At 42.3% G+C, this 19,526-nt stretch overlaps 2 protein-coding genes across 2 annotated transcripts in view; one reads left to right on the forward strand and one right to left on the reverse strand.

Annotated features, from left to right (window-relative positions):
- Window positions 1-16,405, forward strand: part of LOC118111678 (granule associated Rac and RHOG effector protein 1) — a 32,867-nt gene extending 16,462 nt beyond the window's left edge. The window contains exons 3-14 of the mRNA XM_035160490.2: window positions 5,184-5,396; window positions 6,149-6,289; window positions 6,512-6,607; window positions 6,849-7,010; window positions 7,331-7,489; window positions 9,780-9,877; window positions 11,696-11,821; window positions 12,014-13,104; window positions 14,022-14,187; window positions 14,489-14,626; window positions 14,745-14,820; window positions 15,532-16,405. Of these exons, the coding sequence (XP_035016381.2) occupies window positions 5,184-5,396; window positions 6,149-6,289; window positions 6,512-6,607; window positions 6,849-7,010; window positions 7,331-7,489; window positions 9,780-9,877; window positions 11,696-11,821; window positions 12,014-13,104; window positions 14,022-14,187; window positions 14,489-14,626; window positions 14,745-14,820; window positions 15,532-15,879 (2,814 nt within the window). The 3' untranslated portion in view covers window positions 15,880-16,405. The remainder of the gene's footprint in view (window positions 1-5,183; window positions 5,397-6,148; window positions 6,290-6,511; window positions 6,608-6,848; window positions 7,011-7,330; window positions 7,490-9,779; window positions 9,878-11,695; window positions 11,822-12,013; window positions 13,105-14,021; window positions 14,188-14,488; window positions 14,627-14,744; window positions 14,821-15,531) is intronic.
- Window positions 16,406-18,334: 1,929 nt separating this feature from the next.
- On the reverse strand, window positions 18,335-19,280 carry ss18l2 (ss18, like 2). Its single transcript, XM_035163542.1, has 4 exons — window positions 19,080-19,280; window positions 18,844-18,920; window positions 18,666-18,753; window positions 18,335-18,583 (listed from the first exon to the last, which is right to left on the reverse strand). Exons 1-4 carry the CDS (start codon window positions 19,146-19,148, stop codon window positions 18,524-18,526), a joined length of 294 nt encoding a protein of 97 aa, XP_035019433.1. The 5' UTR covers window positions 19,149-19,280; the 3' UTR covers window positions 18,335-18,523.
- Between the last annotated feature and the right edge of the window lie 246 nt (window positions 19,281-19,526).

The following is a 19,526-nucleotide window of genomic DNA, read 5'->3' on the forward strand; positions in this document are numbered from 1 at the left end:
CAGGACCGTTACCAATTCACACCAAAGTAGAGTGTTGTGAGACTGAAATGCACTGTGTGACTGTTTTGTATTATAATGGTGTTTTTTTTTTTTTAAAGAATCAACACTTATTAAGATATTCAGCGTGCATCCAAAATAATTCTAAACGAATGCTGGACAGAGCAAGTGCAGCGACAACAATAAAATGGAATATATTGGTTAAAGCTGACGAATCATCAAAATGTTGTTCACATGCACTGTAGTGAATTTAATCTACAACAGCCTGTATGCTTTCCTGATGACTCATCTATGACCCAGGTTCATTGAAGTGGTGCACTGCTTTTGATTCAGTATCTGAGCTGGTATCTCATGTTTTATTTTGGTAGACGAAAGCTCTGTGCACACACAGCTCAAACTTGTTTAGACCTAGCTTGTGATAATTGCCACTAATTCAGCCTGTCTCTCACGACGTGATGTATTTGTGACTGTAAAAGGTATCTTCCTTTGTCTGCATGAGTCGAGGAATGCTGTTTGGCAGCTGGATTTATTATGAGGTCTTCAAAAAGAACCAAATGCATTTGAGTTCGGGGAGTTGTGGTATGTGAAACTTTTCCACCTCCCCCCCTTGCTTGCGTCTCCTTCTCCTCTTTCTGTCTTTTGCCCAACCCCTTCTTATTCTTCCTCTTCTTTTTCTTTTAAGAAGAGCCCCCAGAAGTTCAAGTCAGTTCAGTCTGCAAAACAAACCACTTCTTTTTTCCAAATCAGCTCCTAGCTCCCTGGCTGCTCACAGTGACTCCTCTGCCAAATATACATTAAAAAAATGTCACGGTTTGTTTAGAGTCTGTTTGCCGAGCTTGTAAGTTTAACCACAGAGCAAAGACCAGTGGCAGACATAAAGGTCCCCACAACCAGAGAGACCTTCATGGCTGCTCAAGTCAGACAACTGGATAACCCCAGTGCACGCTGGAAAAACAACCCCTTGGTCTTCAGATGTTAAAAACACTTTTTTATACAGCTGTGGCCATATCATACATGGGCTTTATCTAATTACAGGGAAATATTTGATGTTTTTATCATGGGAGATATTTTCATTGGCTGTTTTGACTTGTGTTCTGTGGAAAGAGACACAATTAGAGATGAAAAGAGGCTAATATTTTTTAACTCTGTTAAATAAATGGACTTAGCTGGATTCAAACATATGAGATTTCCACATCTGTGGCTGACAACAAAGTGCCAACAAAATACGACAATAAAGTGAGGCTGAAGAGATGAGTAATAGTTGGTTTGTCATGAAGTAATTCCACTGGTTTTTGTAACAACATAATGTTCTTTCAAAAACAGCTCAATTTGAACTAAACTGAGATGTACTTTCCAATTTTTGACACTTTTATTCTCTTTTAGCTGATGAAGTGAATATAGAATATCTTTGTGTGCCACAGTAATTTCGGCATATGTAAGTGATTGGTTGGAAGACTTTAAAGGGTCAGGAGAGGTGTGACCTTCCTGTTTCAGAATGATGGTAAAAGGGAAGACCCAAAAAAGAAATGGAAAGAGTTAAGCAAGGACAAAGATTGACACTAACCAAACAAGATTAGGCCGCTTTTTGTTTTTCCCTCTAACAGCCTCACACTGGCTTTTCTTAGAAGAGGTGTGGATCTCAGGAACCCTGCTCTTAGAGATTTGGGGCACTGATACTGCAGGTGCTCTCAGAATATAAAAATACAAATGCTGATTGATTCACGATTTCGCCTTGTTTGGGCCTTAGAGGGACCCACTGTCGGCTTGGCTCTGCTGTGCTCGTATTTCTCATATTTTCCATGACTGTGTGGGGATACTGCACAGCCAATCACATGTGTTATCCATTATCTCGTGCTGCAGCCATGTCCTCATTTCTTCTCCCTCACTTGTTTATTGTAGTTGACTTTGTAGCATTTGGGTTAGTATTTGATCTCGTCAGCTTGTGTTCATGCTATTTTGCCATCTTCGTTAAGATTTAACACATTGTGTGATATCAGTTTGCAGTATTTGGCTGTATATGTTTCCTCCAAGCTTCATTATCAGGCTTTCTGTGTCTCCTGTTATCTATTACTTTTCTGTTTTGCACCGAAACTACGGAGCAGATCTTTCTCATCTTGTGTGCCCTAGATCTGAGTCTGTTTATCACTCGTCTCAGAGTAAGGTAGCCAGAGGAATAGGCAGCATGTCGGTTACTAAAGTTTGGCACTTTTGGCCAAATTACATATTTTGCAGAAAGTAGATAAAACTTTCTTTCTTCAACTATTAATACATGGTTCCTTTATATATTTCACAAAAAATATTCAAATAATTGCACTTACAAGAGTTTTGGCAACTTACAAAGTCTGTGCTATTGGCCACCTGTTCTTGATTATTGAATTTTCATCGACTCCTCAGAGGATAAATCCTACTGACTTTGAAAGGCCTGTTTTCCTGGTCCCACCTCGAGGTTTACATTTGTGGTTCAGAGTCTAATAGCTTTACAACTATGTCATCATTTACAATAGAATTTGCTATAAACTTTCAGGGCCCCCAGAGAATTCATTCTTTTGACTGTTTTTAAACTCTGACTTTTACTCTAGTGCCTCTTGCTAGTCAAACCTTTCATTTGTTCTGTGAAACATATTAACATCTACTTTATTGATTGGCACCAAAACTATGTGCACTTTTAAAACCAAAGACCTCGGCAGATATATCCCAGAAAAAGTATCCCACTGGCTTTGTTGATCCCCTGGCTTCTCTACCAGAAGGTTGACATTTTGTCTTTTGTTAAAATATCTTGACTACTATTGGATAGATTGCTGCAACAGTTGAGCAAAACAGTTATGATCCCCAAAGGATGAATTACACAAAACCCTACCTTTCAGCTCGGACCATATTTGGTCAAAATACCTGCAAAACTAATGGCATTCTCAGCTGTACTTTATTTTTGGTTCTAATTAGCAATTGTTAGTGCGCTAATATGCTTAACTAAGATAATAAACATTATACCTAAAGTTAAACATGCTAGCATTGTCATAGTGAGCATGTTGAATGGTGAACGTAGTGTTCCGCTCAAAGCACCACTGTGTACAACCTCATACTGCTGCTAGTGTGGTCACAGACTCTAAGTTTTGTTTCTTTCCAATCAACACACAAAACATCTCATTTCTTGCATTATAAGGAACTGATGAAATACAACAAAAATCACATGATACTTGGATTTTCTGAGAAACATACTGACTCAGAATCACTGAGGAGGCTGTTGTGTATTTTTTTTTTAACTTGTATTGCTTTCATTTCTCATGTAACACTGTCTAAAAGTATATATCTTTATGTCTCTTTAAGGCACGTACATAGATACTTGTATAGCACAGGGTTTTTGCACATTATGATGTTGACAAAGACGGTTGGTGTCAATCCCAAGACCTTTTGGGTTTTTGGGATAGTCTCTCTGGCCGGCTATCAGCAGAAAGAGAAAAACAACCTCATAGTTCTCTGCTCTGAGCTCGCTGCAATAAAGCTTTTATTTATCCGCTGGGCACAGAGGCTCAGTGAACGTGTTTATTTGTATAATCACATGTACAGTATATAGGGATCGCAGTCAGTAACTTGTTTGCTTCAAGTTCATACACACCTTGTTTACTAAAACATAGAGGATCTACTGAGCTACAGCATGATGAGAAACAAGAACTGTGAAGTCATGTTAAAAAATGCAACAAAGGACAACTCTACCTTTCAAAGATGGACTTTTTATATTCACTTCTTTTGAGCATTTTTCTTAATTTTCTTCACATTGAAAAGAAGAGAAATGACTGGAAATGAAGTGAGAATGTTGCAGCTACAGTTCAGTGTGTCTCAACCACTAGGCCGCAGTTAGTTTGACGTTCCATTATACCTGATATCCAGTACAAATAGTTTTTCAGTAGCCACTCACAGTGCTGCCAGGAGGTCAAATAACAAAACAGTGAAGCAGCCATCAAAATTCCAAAGTCATGGCTCAAACATTCCAGAGAGCAGCGACGGACTTGCCATCATGTCCTGATTTGTGGTTGTTATGAAACCAGTGAAACGTCCTACAGTCGGAGGTTTCACTGCTTCCGTCATTTCCATAGCGGACTTTTGGTTTCCATGAGGTGCGGAGCTGGAGAGTGAGAGTTGTGTCCAGTTGTTCCTGTCTGCCATCAGACAGCAGCAGCATGTTTCTGTCTTTACACCTCAGCCTCCCCCTTGAGATATTTTCAGCAGGTACCTGAAAAAGAAAACCCTGTGACCATGGTGGACCCTGTGGTGTCCTGTTGCTCTTATTTTGCTAACTGGACAACAAACAGCCTCTAAGCCTGGACTATTCTCCAGAGATGTTATTGGAGTATATAGGTCAAACTGAATCGCACATTTTCTTGTGTGTAAATATTTCTGACCTAATAAATGTTTATCATTTCAAAAATTACAGAATTTTGGGAAAACTGTTTTTTAAATTGATCATGGGATGTGGGAGGTACATGTATGCAGGTTCAAATATTTGATAAACCTGTGATAAATATTAGATAAACGATGACACAGGAATCATGTAAAAAAGGCTTTGACACCCAAAGACAGATTTGTATCTAGTCAATTCCCCTTTTATCTGGGTTACAGGAACTATATCCAAAAATAAAGTCTGGCCTGTTGGTTAAACCAGATTGTATTATGATCTCTTTGTTTTGTTTCGATGAAGATAACCAGAATAACCTCACTTGAATGTGCCTGGGGATCTACAGTCATCCCTCTTGAGCTACAATAGTCTTGCTTTTACTCCAGCCGTGATCACTTGGTCTTTTTTTGACTTAAAACTTTACGGAGCAAATGAAGTATAATGTGTAATTACAAAATATACAACTTACCCTAGCTTTGAAGAGAATAATATTTTTGAGATTTACATGTGTTATACTGCCGTGAAATAAATGCAGAGTTTTGTTAAATTTGTAATATAAAAGCTTAAAGGCTGCACATGCAGTGGAGGCAGCAGGTTGGAGTTGGTGTATCTCGATTCCATCATCCTGTATCACGATATGAGACTGTGGACATTATTCTCACAGTTTCCATGTCTGTTTCTGAATTGTTACATCCCTAGTATCCATATTGTTTAGTGTCTCAAACATATTGACTGAAGTATTCTAGCATGTTGATGATGGCTCTGTTATAAGAGAAATATCTGTCTGTGTTTCCAGGTACTGGGTCGGTGCTTCCTCACTGTGATGCAGGTCCACTTCCAGTTTCTATCACAGGCTTTGCAGAAGGTCCAGCCTGTCGCTCAGTCCTGCCTGGCGGAGGCTCTTGCCCAGGCCCAGGAGCGCTGCGCCAACGCCCGCTCCCAAGGCTCAGACCTCGGGCCCCTCACAGAGCTGGAGGACGCCTCCCGCTCATGGAAAGGTGCAGCTGAGGTATGCAGTCACAGGGCGCCCCAGGACTCTTCCTGGTCTGGGACTTTGTGTTTTTTTTTTTTTTTAAGGTTAAAGGCCGGCTTGTTACACATTCTTGAGAAATGACAGCCGTTTATGATTTCCAGCCTCAATTTCCTATTTCCTCTTTTTTGGGCTGCAGTTTGTCTGTGGCGCAGCGTTTCTGCACTCCTCTCACCACCACCCCTGGTATGGGAGGCTGTTTTGTAAGAGGACCTAACTAATCCCCAGGCTGATCAGTCCCTCTGGCCCATTTTGACCTTTGTTGTGTACAGTGAGGCAGAGAGGAGAATAGTGGGTAGATTGATCTGTTAAGCCCTGGCATGCAGAGTGTTAGCCCTGGAGGGGACTGGGCCTCGATAGATCCTAGTAGAATGTGCTGGGGGGTTGTTTAGGCAGAGGGAGGAGGTCAGGACTCTTTTCGTAAGCCATGTTTTTTCATCATCTAAAAAGTTTAGTTTCCAGTACATAGCATCTGTTGTGTTAAAACTTTCATTATTCCCTGAGATTTTTATAGCATAAGAGGAGAATATGCCTGTAAAACCTCAAGCTACCCACTATCCTTATTAACAAAACCCTTTATATGAGTTGTTAAATGTTGGACATCTAATTTTACAGAACAATCCGCTTATTCTGGAGTATGTATTGCTCTCTGTGAGATTGTTCTGTAGTTGTGTTGATGTTCCTGCTGTCGTTCTGACCCTCTGCTCTGTTGTGTGCTGCTGTGCCTTCAGGCTACGGCGAGGCTGAGAGAGAGGGGCCGGGACGGCTGCCTGGCAGGCATCCAGGTTCAGCAGCTCTTTTGCTCCAACAACACCATCATCCCTGAGCACCAGCTGAAGGATCTTAACATGAAGATTGACAATGCTTTACAGGTACAGTATCACCCTAATGACCACACCAGGGAAATACAGTTACTGTTATACCAATGGCTTGTAGATAGTTTGTAGATATAAATTCAAGTAAATATGGCAGTTTTAATTGAAGAATACAATGGAAACAGATGGTGTTATCTATGAACTTTGAGTACGAGACGAGTTTAAACCTATTGTTGTTGATGATTTCTTGATACTCAATCGTAATTTTCCCTTCTCCAGGCCTATAAAGCAGCACTAGAGAGCCTGGGCCATAGTGAGTACGCACTGAAGGGTGGCTTTCATCTTAACCCCAAAGCTGTGGAGGTAGCCTTACAGGTGAGGTCATTCTCAAAACGTCTATATTATGAAGGGTAATACAATCTTAAGATTCACTGATGTAACTAACTGATTTTCAAATTTTGGCTTGTTTATCGGGTGTTTTTTTCTTAAAATTGTGTGTCTTTGTAATTGTTTTAAGACGGTTATTCTTCCATTGCTGTGTATCGCCATCTCATCGCCTCTTGTGTCAGTACTTTTTGTTGTATATATGTTAAAATGTGTATGTGTGCATATGCAGGGCTGCTGCAGTGAGGCGGAGGCCCAGCAGGCAGGGAGGATGCAGACCACCTCCCAGCCTATCCAGTGTGAGCTGCCCACTATCCCCCTGCAGATCGGCTCACATTTCCTCAAAGGAGTGTCCTTCAACGAGTCAGCGGCTGAAAACCTTAAACTGAAAACGGTACGATCCCTGAACCCACTGGTCAGCTTCCTCACTTGCACCACCATTATTCTGCAGAAAAGATCAAATAGCCCTTTTAGTAATATCACCTCTGTTTCATTATTGTGTCATCAACATTCTCTGGGTCAGTAGTTTAAGTGAAAGATACTTTTTTAAAGTATATTTATAATTTTTTTTCATTGTGTATTAAGCAATAACCTGAAAAGATATGTGAGTTAGTTGAATTAATTCCTGTTGTGTTTGTTCATCTGTAGTGTAACATCAGCAGACACTGATGGCAGACTGTATGGTTGATGCTTTGTGTGTTTCGTTCTCCTCAGCACACAATGCTGCTGCTCATTAAGGAGGCGCTTGGCCAGAACGGAGTGACCCCAAGAGACGACTCTCCTGTCACTGAGGTCCTCAACCACGTCTGCCCATCCAGGTGGAGAGGAGCCTGCAAGACAGCTGTCCAGCTGTTGTTCGCCCAGGCTGGTCTGGTGAGTAATTTACTGTAGTATCACTACACTGTATCTTTTGATGACAGGACTTTCTCCCAGTCAGGTGAAATGTTTTGTTTTTTGCATGTCTTCATAAAATGTTAGATTCAGTAGAGTGCGCCACGTGTATCCTTATTTGGATAAGAAGAGATATATTTATTGCAGAATTAGAGTCTACATGTTGGTCATTTAATGAATGCTTTTAACCAGACCAGTTTCAAGTTAGCATAACAGTAGTAAAAGCCACAACTACTATGTCACTCAAATTTTTAGCAAAAGATAATAAGGTTTGCAGTCCTCAAAGGACACTCATGGAAATTAGATGGATTTGAGAGAAAAAATGTAAGAAAACTAAACTTTGAATGCCTTTTTGCCGGCACTAGCCAGGGCCGGAGACATTATTTTTTAGGTTGCCCATCTGTCCGTATGTACTTCACATTTTTGTGAAAGTGATGACATCAGGAACATCTGGATGGATTTTCATGTCAAAGGTTAAGAACACTGTGACATCACAAAAGAGGTTTTTGGCCATAGCTCAATAATTCATACGCTAATATATTACACAAATTACTCTCAATACCTTTTGATTAGAGTCCTTCAAAGTCTTTATTTACATATATGATGTTAGTGGAGGCAGAAATCCATGAGAAATAAGCTCAAGTTTCTTTGTTTCTTACTTGATTTTCCTTCCTTTAACTTCATGCTTTTATCAACTTAGACAAACTGTCAACAGAAACACTTGAAATGAAGTTGTGTTGTTAATTTATGCAGGTGAAATCTGTTGTTCTCGGTTCTTGTTACTGTCTCTTAAAGGAATATTTTAGTGTTTGTGTTAAATGAACTTATATAAACAGTTGTGTAGAACATGCTCTCCTTGATCCTCATTCAGTATTTTGCTCTTGTTAACGTCACAACACCACAGTGTAGTTGATGCTGCAGAGCAGTGGAAAAGGAGTTGGCATGCCAACGTGAACAGGCCTGTTGTACTTCACTTACACTTCTGCTGAAGTTACTGAATCCCCTCCCTTTGTGTGTCTTTGGGTTTGGCATCTTGGATCCCATTGTGTTTCAGATTTGTAATTGAGATGAGGAGATCTGTTCGCTTGCTTTGAGGCAGCCGAGAGCTGTAAACAAACACCGGAGAGACACAAAAGGGAGTAAACATGCCTGCAGCATGTGGCTGAAGGATGGGCTCATCTGGGTTGAAAAGAAGAGTCTGTCACAGAGAGGGGAAGGAGGGAGGGTCAGCAGCAGGACGCTCCTAAGAGTAACACCAGTGTGTTTATGTTTCAATGTTTATTTCCTCTGTGTGGTCTGCGTTGATTTGTGTGTCAAACCCAGGGAGGCTTCCCACTCTTCCCTGCCTGCCCCGTGTTAACTGTAAAGCAAGCCCTGGGTGATGGATGAGCGCTTTGCGTTAGCTCCTTATCTGTGCCTCTCGTCACATTTAACCCGAAATAGATCACACAGTGTGAATAGACATGGTATCTTCGAAATACTTTTTAAAACACATTTAAGAATATAAATACTCGTACACTCGCTGTCATGCACCATCCACACCCACATGTTCCTGGCTTTTTTCATACTCGAGCGAAGAAGTCAACCTCGGTTGTTTTGCTACTTGCTCCTCCTCCCTCCTGCCCCCACTGACCTTGTTATATGTGCTCCATAGTGCATATGTGCTCATAGACTTGATGTGTGTGTGCGGCTCTCACATGCGCAGCCCAAGGTTTCCAAGGATACACCTGCTTTTTAAATAACAATAGGGTAATTTCCTGCAATACAGGAAATAGACTCCTCCCACCTTCCCTCCTTCTTTGTGACCCAGCAGCATGAGGAGCCAAGGCCACTTTCAAAGAACTTGCAAATACATGGTAGCAGCAGGCAGGAAGGCCGGTCAGTTTGTCGTCACCGGCTGGTTGAATATGTTCAGTTTCCTCTCCTTGAACCGCTTCTTGCTCGCTTGGTGGGAGATTAATTCCAGACAGCAGTGATATTCTTGGTGAAAGTTTTTTTTTTCTTTTCATGTCACCTAGGCTGGTCAAAGTGGTAAATCTGACTGGTTTACATACTGTAGAGAATAAACCTATCAAGTGTTGTTGTAAAATAGATCCTCCCACTTGTTTAAATGCCTGTATGTGCACCTTAAATGTGTCAACACACAGCAAGCTATAAACTTTTGTGGATTGCTTGCACAAGCAGGATTCACAATAAACGAACAGATGGCTGTGAGGAAAGCTTTTCTGTCAGGACATGATGATGATGCAGGTTTGTTTCTGTGTCCCATCAGGTGGTTGTTGACACAGCTCAGATTGAGAACAAGGAGGCCTACGCTCCTCAAATCACTCTGGAGGGCTCCAAGGTTGTGGTCCAAGTTCCTTCTACATGGTGAGTACATCAAACATGTGGCAATTGGTATTAAAAATATATATTTTTGATTCGGCCAGTAGTGGCAGAAAAACACCTTATTCTTAATGAAATGTTTTTAATTATTGACTTAATATTTTTTGATTATTATCCAGGTACAGTTACATGCACCAATATACAATCATGTGGTTTTGTATACACAATGATAATGTGAAAAACACATGATATCATAAAGCATCGGACGTCTCGACGCTTGCTGGTGCTATTACCCTTTTGAAAAACATTTTTTCACCAAAGTGCATTGAATCCTGGCATAGATTTGAGCCGAGAAGGATCCGCCAGTTGGAGCCTTCGTCTCTGTGAAGAAAGGACACATTTGATGGCCGTATCTGGAGTAGCCTTCAAAATAGAGCAGTCTCATTGCGCTGCTGTGACAAAATTGGTCTTCAAATGTAAAAATAAGACACAGCTACTGAGTTTTTGTTCCCCTTTCCCAGTCTGTCATGCAATTCTTGTTGCTATGGCCACACTTTGCCTGCTTACACTGGTAACACACACGTGAGCAGATAGTGGAACCTTCTTCTTCTATTTTTAGATTGTTTCAACACAAGCAAAGTTTGTCACACACATAGAAGGCTAGTAGTGTTGTTAACTTTGACATCCACTGGAAAAGAAGTTGAAGCACCCGTGTTGAGTGCATGAGACCATTCTAATTAGTATTTCAAAATTTAAATGTTTGCTGTTTAGTTATTGTTCGGCCAACGTGACTGAACCCAGCCCCCGCACATCATTTCTAAATATCTCTCCGACTCGACCCGAGCCCGGCTGAGTATTAATAGAGCCTGAGCCGAACCCAACAGGTATTTAGATTTTTCTGGATCCTGTTGTCAAGTTCTTCTATACAACAGACTTTATGTGTAGCAGATTGTACAGACTGTATGTGAATCTACTGCACACAGTCGGATGAGGAAAAAGGCAGAGTAGACCTAAGGGAATGACGGCGAGTTGTTTATTCAGGGTTTAGTTGTACACTAATAATTTCCCTAAAGCAGGACATAAAGCTGTCAGGAAGTTCACAACACACTGAGGAGAATCTGGTTAATAAACTGGATTTAATTGACACTGATCGCTGCACCCTCTTAATGTAGTGTTGACACATTGGTGTGAACAATACTTCAGTGGTATATTATTAAACTGAGATAGTGCCATGACCACATCTTGAAATAGAAATGTTTTTTGTGATCCTGCTATTTCCTCTGTGTGGCATTTCACAGTCACTGCTCAGGACTGTTACAGCTGTAACAGTAGCACAAACATCCACAGATGACATCTTAATTTGGATCAGGTCAAACAGCCGCTGGTTTTGAACTAAAGTTGGGTTTGTAATGCACTAGATGACATAGTGAGCCAATATAGACCCTGTTTTGATGTGTTTATGACTTAAATCCACTTTAAATATACCATAAAGGATGCAGAAGTTTGGTGAAGAAACTACCTAATACCTTTAGCTGCTGAGTTCTTCCATTGAAATGGTTAAGTGTGATGAGCTGATAGATCTTAGGCCAAGGCAAATCAGTGTAATTTGAGAAACCAAAGTGTTTCTAGTTGTCATTTGTTTATGCTCAGTTCTGTGAAATTTGAATCGGCAGAGTCAGGTACAGAGACCAGAGCAGAAAGGTACCAGGTCACAGTTGTTTAGGTTCTTCTTGAATATTGCATGTCAAGTTTTCATCTGTTCAATTAAAGCTCTGTGGGTTTGTGTTAAAAACCTTGTATTGGAATTGTAGTTCATGTCCTGTCCGGTTTTGTGTTTTTTTTTTTGCCTGTGTGTGAGTACAGGTGTCTGAAGGAGGACCCAGCCACCATGTCCCTGCTCCAGCGGAGTTTGGACCCAGAGAAAACACTTGGTCTAGTTGACATGCTCTACACGGCTGTGTTTGACATCAACAGGTGGAAGGAGAGAAAGTAAGTGAAGGTTAAATAACATAACACTTGGTATTGTTGCACTATTCAACACTTGGTCTGAACCAAATGAACTAGATTGCAGGCAAAACACCCTGAATTCAGATTACAATATGAATATTTTTTTATACTCAACACAGTACTACTTAATTGTCAGCTAATAATATTTTACTGTTTGTCTCCTCTCCTCCATAGAGAGCAGGCCTTGCCCACTATTCAGATCCAGCTGCAGCGGGAGATCCCAGACTATGGCGCCCATGTAGACCTTCCTCTAGGCACCAGCTCCAAGACCTCTAGTGGATTGCCCAAAACTATATCCAAGCTGACTTCCAAGTTCACCAAGAAGGTCTCATCTAGCTCGAACAGTGGCGGCAGTTACTCCATCCCGAGCACGCCGTCTCGCAGCATGCTAAGCACCAGTAGCTCTGAGGATAAGGCCAAGAGTCTGGGCCACAGTGACGGGAGGCTACAGAGTATCCTGCAGATGGCCAGCCTGTCCTCCACTCCTGACCCTACACAGCAAAGCCAGCTGGCCAACGGCTTGGTGTCCGATGACCAGGGAATGAACTTGCCAACTGACCAAGAGATGCAGGATGTCATCGACTTTCTCTCAGGATTCAACATGGGTAAATCTCAGCAGGCCTCGCCCCTGGTCAAGAGGAGGAACTCTGTGGCATCTGCAAACCCGGCTGAACTGAAGCCGCCCAGTGGACCCCCACCAACGTCCCAGACTATCTCCCTACAGCCCCCAGCTCAGACAATGCCCCAGCCTCAGCCTCCAGCAGTGCAGAAGCAGCAGCAGCAGCCACAACCACAGCCACCTCCTCCTACTCCGCAGCAACAACAACAACCCCAGCAGCCTCCTCCTGCTCCTCAGCAGCCCTCCCCGCAGGCCCTGCAGTACTACCAGCACCTCCTGCAGCCCATCAGTCAGCAGCAGCCCCCTCCTCCTCAGCTTCCTCCTCAACAGACCCCACCACAGGTCCTGCCACAGCAGAGAGTGGCAAGCAAGTGGCTCGGCACATCCGGTCAGCAACCACCACCCCAAGGCCCCCCAGCAGGGCTGTCACCTCTGGGACCCATCGGGCAGTGGGGGTCCCCTGGACTGCCAGATCTGAGCTCAGACCTGTACAGTCTCGGCCTGGTCAGCACCTACATGGACAGTGTCATGTCAGAGATGCTCGGTCAGAAGCCGCAGGGACCCCGCAACAACACGTGGCCCAACAGGGACCAGAGCGAGGGGGTGTTTGGAGTCCTAGGAGACACGCTGCCATTTGACCCAGCAGGTGAGATCCACCTTCCTACATGTTTATGAGGTGTTTTGTGGATCATCCATATTGAAATGAGTGAAACATTTTTAAAACAGATTTAGTACAAAAGAAGATATAATAGAAAATATAGGTGAAAACTCTGTATATTCATGGATTACATCTGTAGGAAAATTGGTTTGAAACAATCTATCAATACTTTTGGAACCGTGATAAGATCATTTGTGCTGTAAAATGTTAATTTCTGGTTAATTTCCACTTCTGAGAAAGGTGATTTGAACTATATGAGTTAACTGTGTGTTAGGTTGGCCTACAAACTTTTATATTTAGAGACAACACTGACATCAGATAAGTAGATAGTGGATACATTGTAGTTGATTGTCTTGGTCAGCAAGAACAATAAAAACACATTTTCATTTTCGTACACAACAGTATTGTTGTTACCTCCTGGGTTCATATGACCCACGTGAAACATTCAAGATGTTTGCATTAGCAAAGCAGCTGACAAAGAAAGTTATTTATCTAAATTTAAATCCTTATCGACTGTGCAGAATGACATGCTGCCAAAATAATCTGATTAAGTATTTAGTTTTATTTATTATTTGATTACTATTTGAGCCATTCAAGCAGATTCCAGACAAACACATGGCTCTGATCTGAGTAAAATAATGAATATAGATAGTCTGAGCTGCTGGTTTCTCCTGCATTTGAGGGTTTATGCTGAATTTAATCTGTGTCGCTTTCTATTTTTACAGTGCAGCAGACTCTTTTGATTGCAGTCGAGGCCTATTGTGCAGAGTTGACTTACGGCCATTGTGATTTTTCTGCTTTGGTAGACAGTCTGGCTAAACGGATTGAGCCCCAGGGAGCCAAAGAGAAAAGCTGAGGGTGTCAGAAACTCATAGTTGTGTTTATCCTCCTCTTTCCATGCGCAGTCGGCTCGGATCCAGAGTTTGCACGTTACGTCGCCGGTGTCAGTCAGGCCATGCAGCAGAAACGGCAGGTGCAGCACATCCGTCGCCCTAGCAACACGCGCAGCAACTGGCCAATGCCCGATGAGCAGCATCGAACCTGGTCCCACCCTGAGTATTACAGTGAGGGGTAGGTATTCACACATGGCTTCTCCTTAACCTCTAATCCACTCAAGTACAGGAAACACACACACACACACACACACACACACACACACACACACACACACACACACACACACACACATACACACACAATAATGTTGTAGTTTTTGGAAAGACATGACATAACATGTTTATGATAAGACAGTTAAAGGAAATGATTTCATCACAGAGTGTAAGTGTCATCGGATTAATAATAGAATGTGAGGTTAGCACCATATTGTTGACCGTGTTATAGAAACTCACACCTCCTCTGGTTGTGTCCTCAGTGAGGCCGTGAACAGCAGCTGGTCGGCCAATCAGGGGGACTCGGCCAGCTCCAGCGATGAGACGTCCTCAGCCAATGGGGACAGTCTATTCTCCATGTTTTCTGGGCCTGACCTCGTAGCAGCAGTTAAACAAAGGAGGTAAGTCCCCAACTCGTCCTCTGTCGTAGATTTGTTGTTTTCCTTGTTGTGCTGGTTAAAATACCTTCTGGAGCTCTGTTTGTGTGATGAGGTTCATTGTGAATTTCTGTGTCCTCAGAAAACACAGCTGTGGTGAGCCGGAGGTGTGCACCCTGCCCTCCCCACCACTCCATCACATTGGCGATGACAGCCAGGTATGGACTTGATTATTTTTCTTTTGACCAGGTCACCCAACTTCTGATGATGGTTTTAGTCGTGATTATTTAGTGTCTTTATTTTTTTTAAAGACCTCTTTTGGGGAAAGATATTGTTCGAGATTTTTTTTAATTAATGATATTGTAGTGTTTCTTTAATTGGACTTCTAAAATATCTGAGAAGTTTGTTGAGGGTCTTTGACTGAAACTTTTGTGCCTCACATTTTCAGTTATAATCGTGTGATTTGTTTTTTCCTCCAAAAAATGTAAAGCCACAAAGTGTTAGCAGGTACACACTCTCGGACCAGTAGAGCTGAGGTGATAAGTCTGTTAACTGATCAGATAAAATAAACTTACAGTTGGCAACATATTTAATAATAGAATAATGACTAAAATAATATGTGCAATGCAATGCATTACTGCACACATAATAATTAATAATAGAATAATTCAAGTCTCTCAAGCAAAATTATAAAAAGTACACCGGCTTCCGCTTTTCAAATGTGAATTCTTCTGCTTCTGTGACAAGGAGCTTTCATTTTTTACCGACTGTCTGTGGACCGAACAACCCCAAACCCAGGAAACATCCAAATTAGTTTTACATTATAGAGTAACAGACAGAGCTTGTAAGGAGTTTAGTTTTTTATTTCTGTCTAAATTCTTGAGCATGACTTTCTAACTTGACTGACTTCTGTCTGCTGCGCTCCACAGGACAGCAAAACTAAAACCTGGCCTCCCAAAGCCCCATGGCAGCACTCCACCCACACCAACACCATGCCCAATCCCAGCTCTTCCTTGTATCAGATGAACATCCCTCCTTCCTCCCAGTGGAGCGACTCCATGCAGATGCTGCAGTCTCCTGTGTGGTCCACTGCCAGCGACTGCTCCCCCTCCACCTGCATCTCCTCTGGTTTTCCCAGTTTCACCCAGCAGCAGCAGCAGCAGCAGCAACAACAGCAGCAGCAGCAGCAACAGCAGCAACACAAACCCATGACTAAGGGCTTTAAATCCTTCCCCCTCAAACACGAGCACAGGCCCTCCTACCTTCACCAGTACTGACCAATCCGTAATGTTGAATGAGTCCACGGTGAAGTGCCACGGAGGGCCTGTAGCTCGTGTTCATTGAGCCACTGAGTGGGCCAAGCTGCAGCCTTTCACTCTCTACACCCACTGAATTGGAAGATTTCAAAGCCTCAGAGGCAAAAATTATGTTCACACACTGGCTCAACATTTTTGTATCTATATTTTTCCATATCAAACATCCCCATTGGAAAGAGAGAGAGGCGTATTTTGAAGTTTTTTCAACTGCCATGTTTTAACTACAGAAAAGGTGCATGTGTCATGCTGGCAGCAGTTAGTCTAAGTGGTTGTTTCTCTGTCTGTTGAGCTGACGTCTCCTCAGACAAGAGCTGGAGACGTGCACGGCCGTCACCCACTTGCTTCTGCAGCTTAACGTGTGAAAGCGTGTGTGTGAAAGCGTGTGTGTCTGTGTCTGTGTCTGTGTCTGTGTGTGTGTCTGTGTGTGTCTGTGTAAGGGCGCGTTTGTGTGTAAGGGCGCGTTTGTGTGTAAGGGCGCGTTTGTGTGTAAGGGCGCGTGTGTGTGTAAGGGCGCGTGTGTGTGTAAGGGCGCGTGTGTGTGTAGGCGCGTGTGTGTGTAGGGCGTGTGTGTGTGTGTGTGTGTGTGTGGTGTGTGTGTGTGTGTGTGTGTGTGTGTGTGTGTGTGTGTGTGTGTGTGTGTGTGTGTGTGTGTGTGTGTGTGTGTGTGTGTGTGTGTGTGTGTGTGTGTGTGTGTGGGAGAAGGAGAGAGGGGGGGGGTATTAACAAGGGGCAGGGGCTTGAAATGCTCTCATTTTGCCCACATTGATGAATATACTGTGTCTACATAGCTGTAACTGCCAAATCTCACGCTAGATGACTCAGAATACAGCTACCATCTACTGTTTCATAGCTTGTAAAATACTGAAGTAGAAATATAAATATTTAGTTCTTTTTATTAAGAGGCTTTGAGCAGGCTCAGCATAATTATAGTAAATCACTGCAGAGGTGTAATTTGAGAGAAATACACTACTTTTTTCAACAACTGACCAGAGTTATGAGTGATAGCAGTAACTGTGTGCCATGTTGGTATTGATAGCACTTGCAAAATAAAATTTCCAACCAAAGCGTTGTCGAGATGACGAGCGACGTTGACGAGATAGGAGTTAACACACCCCACTTCCCGAGACCGCAAGGGGGGCGTCTTTACACCCGCTAGCGCGTTCAATTCCTCCTCTCCAATTGGTGGTTGTTTGCTCCAGATTGACACTAACTCCAATAAACCTAAACCTTTCTTCTGTTTAATAATACAATATTTTTCTTGTACAACTATTGACAGTATTAATCTTATTTTTGTATTTTCTTACATGTTATACCATTACTGTATGTTAGTATTCTTGTAGCCATATTACATGAAAACATTTATTTTCCACCTCCCAATATGTGAAAAAAGCACATTTTTTTCCTACAACAGTTGAACTACACCATCTTATCTCTAAAGGTTACCAAATATGCCATTCTAAACACTAAACCAGTGTGTGATGAGGGTGTTTTCGAGCCCTTGTTTCTTTGGTTTCTATGGCGATGGGCTGCATTTAAAGAGCCCAGAATGTTATCTTTTTGTGATGTTTGCGGATGCCAATGTTGCCTGTATTTATGAAATGACACCATGTTTTCAGAAAACTAACATACTTAACATGTTTACAGAGAATTGTTTGCTGTATATACATATAAATATATATCTTTTTATAGTCAATGTGCTTTGCACAATCAAGATATAGGGTTTGTTGCTTTTTGTCTGTGTTATCTTCCTAACTCTTGCAGCCTTTTTTAAAGACATCATTACAGACCTTGGACTGTAACTGTTAGCTTCTCAGCTGTGTCAAATGGTTTACTAGTGGCTTCTACAAAAAAATAATAAAAAAATAAATAAAAACCATGTTGCCCTGATAGAAGATATGAAGGGGAACTGCTTGGCTTATGTTGCTTATTGTTCTCTTGAGCTGGCAACTGAATCTTTCCAAGTGTACCAGCAATGCAAAAAATAAATAAAAATGACTAGCAATTCAAAATGTCTCTGCGGTTATTTCTGTTAAAAATGTTGCTCACTATAATGTAAAAATGATCTCAGTTGCAGCAACAACTGTTTATGGGTCTGTATTAATGTAGCGTTCTTCTAGTCCTGATGACAATGCAAAGCACTTTACAGAACATTTTCACACAATTCATCACTTTATCCCACATCAGTCACGCACTGCTGGCACAGCCGTCAGGGGCACTTTGGGGTTGTCTTGCCCAAGGGCACTACAGCACATGGAATTGGGGAAACCGATCAAACTAACGACCATCTGATTTGTGGACAAACCGCTCTTACTCCTGAGCCACAGCTGCCCAAACTCCAAACAAATAAAATATTACTGAGCGTTTGGTGCATTCATACTGTTGGGTCTCAGAATTGTTTCAAAAACTCAACTCCAACTTTTTTAAAAAGGAAAACATTTTAATGTACATTTCAGTCTCAACACAAAATACTGATCTGAAACACCAGTGGTGATGAAATGTGTCACATTACTGAAACCAGCTCAGCATAATAAGTCCATGTCCTTGTCACATAGAAATTGTCTTGAGGGCGACACTGTCCCAGCTCGACTGACACCAGCTGCCTGCATCATGTGGGTCCAGCTCCATTCACCTCTGGTGTGGAGGCTGAAGCTTCCTCAGCTGCAGACTGGAAACACAAGAGTCAGGATCAGATCACCAGTTGTACCATCAGTGCAGAGGCAGCTTGTGCATCATGTGATGGAAATTACATTTGAGGAGGAGGGGGGCGTGTTGTCGGGGCTGGCGTCAGCTATGGTGGCCAGATAGACGATGTTGCGGTGCAGGATCTGCTGGTATCTGATGGGAAGAAGAAGAAGAATAGAAAAGGCCACATTAAACTACTGAGTCCCACAGTGTAATGAGCTGAATGAAGGGGCGGGGCCTCACTGGACACACTCCACCGCTCGGCCTTTCTGCATGTACTCTGCGATACATCTGATCAGCTGGTCGTTTTCATCCAGCAGCTGAGAGCAGACGGAACAAAAGGTAAACAAGTTCAAACAAAGCACCGTCCTCTCCTGATTAGGGCGTCAAACAGCAAGTGGATGAAGGGACAGCTGTGAGGGGGGGGCGAGCTAACAGCTAGTTAGCTGGATGCTAAACACCATTAGCTGGTCTCTCACCCTCTGTATAATCTCCTGGTTGATTTTCGCTTTTCCTCGTAGTTTCTTTGGCACAAAGACGATGGACATGTCGGTGAAGTCACAGTTAAAGTCGACAGCCTGTTTCCATTAGTTCTGTGTTTCCCTCAGGACTCTGCACTCACTGCTTCCGCTTCCGCCCGACGGACAACTGCTTGGCTGTAGTTGCCTTAGCGCCCCCCGCTGGAGAGTCTGTCATTTTATTTTATCACGGGTGGTTTTTATTCCAAGATAAACACGATGCTTCAATTTCAATGTTATTCATGATGTGGATGAGATAATAATAACAACATTAATTATAATGATAATAACGATAATAATGACATTAATGATATTGATAATAATAAAAATAATAAGTTCCTATCTCAACAAGGTTAGAAACGGTTAGATAAATAACACAGGACAAGACAAGACAAACATGAGAAAGAT

The sequence above is a fragment of the Hippoglossus stenolepis genome, chromosome 1 (assembly GCF_022539355.2).
Source record: "Hippoglossus stenolepis isolate QCI-W04-F060 chromosome 1, HSTE1.2, whole genome shotgun sequence".
NCBI classification, from domain to species: domain Eukaryota; kingdom Metazoa; phylum Chordata; class Actinopteri; order Pleuronectiformes; family Pleuronectidae; genus Hippoglossus; species Hippoglossus stenolepis.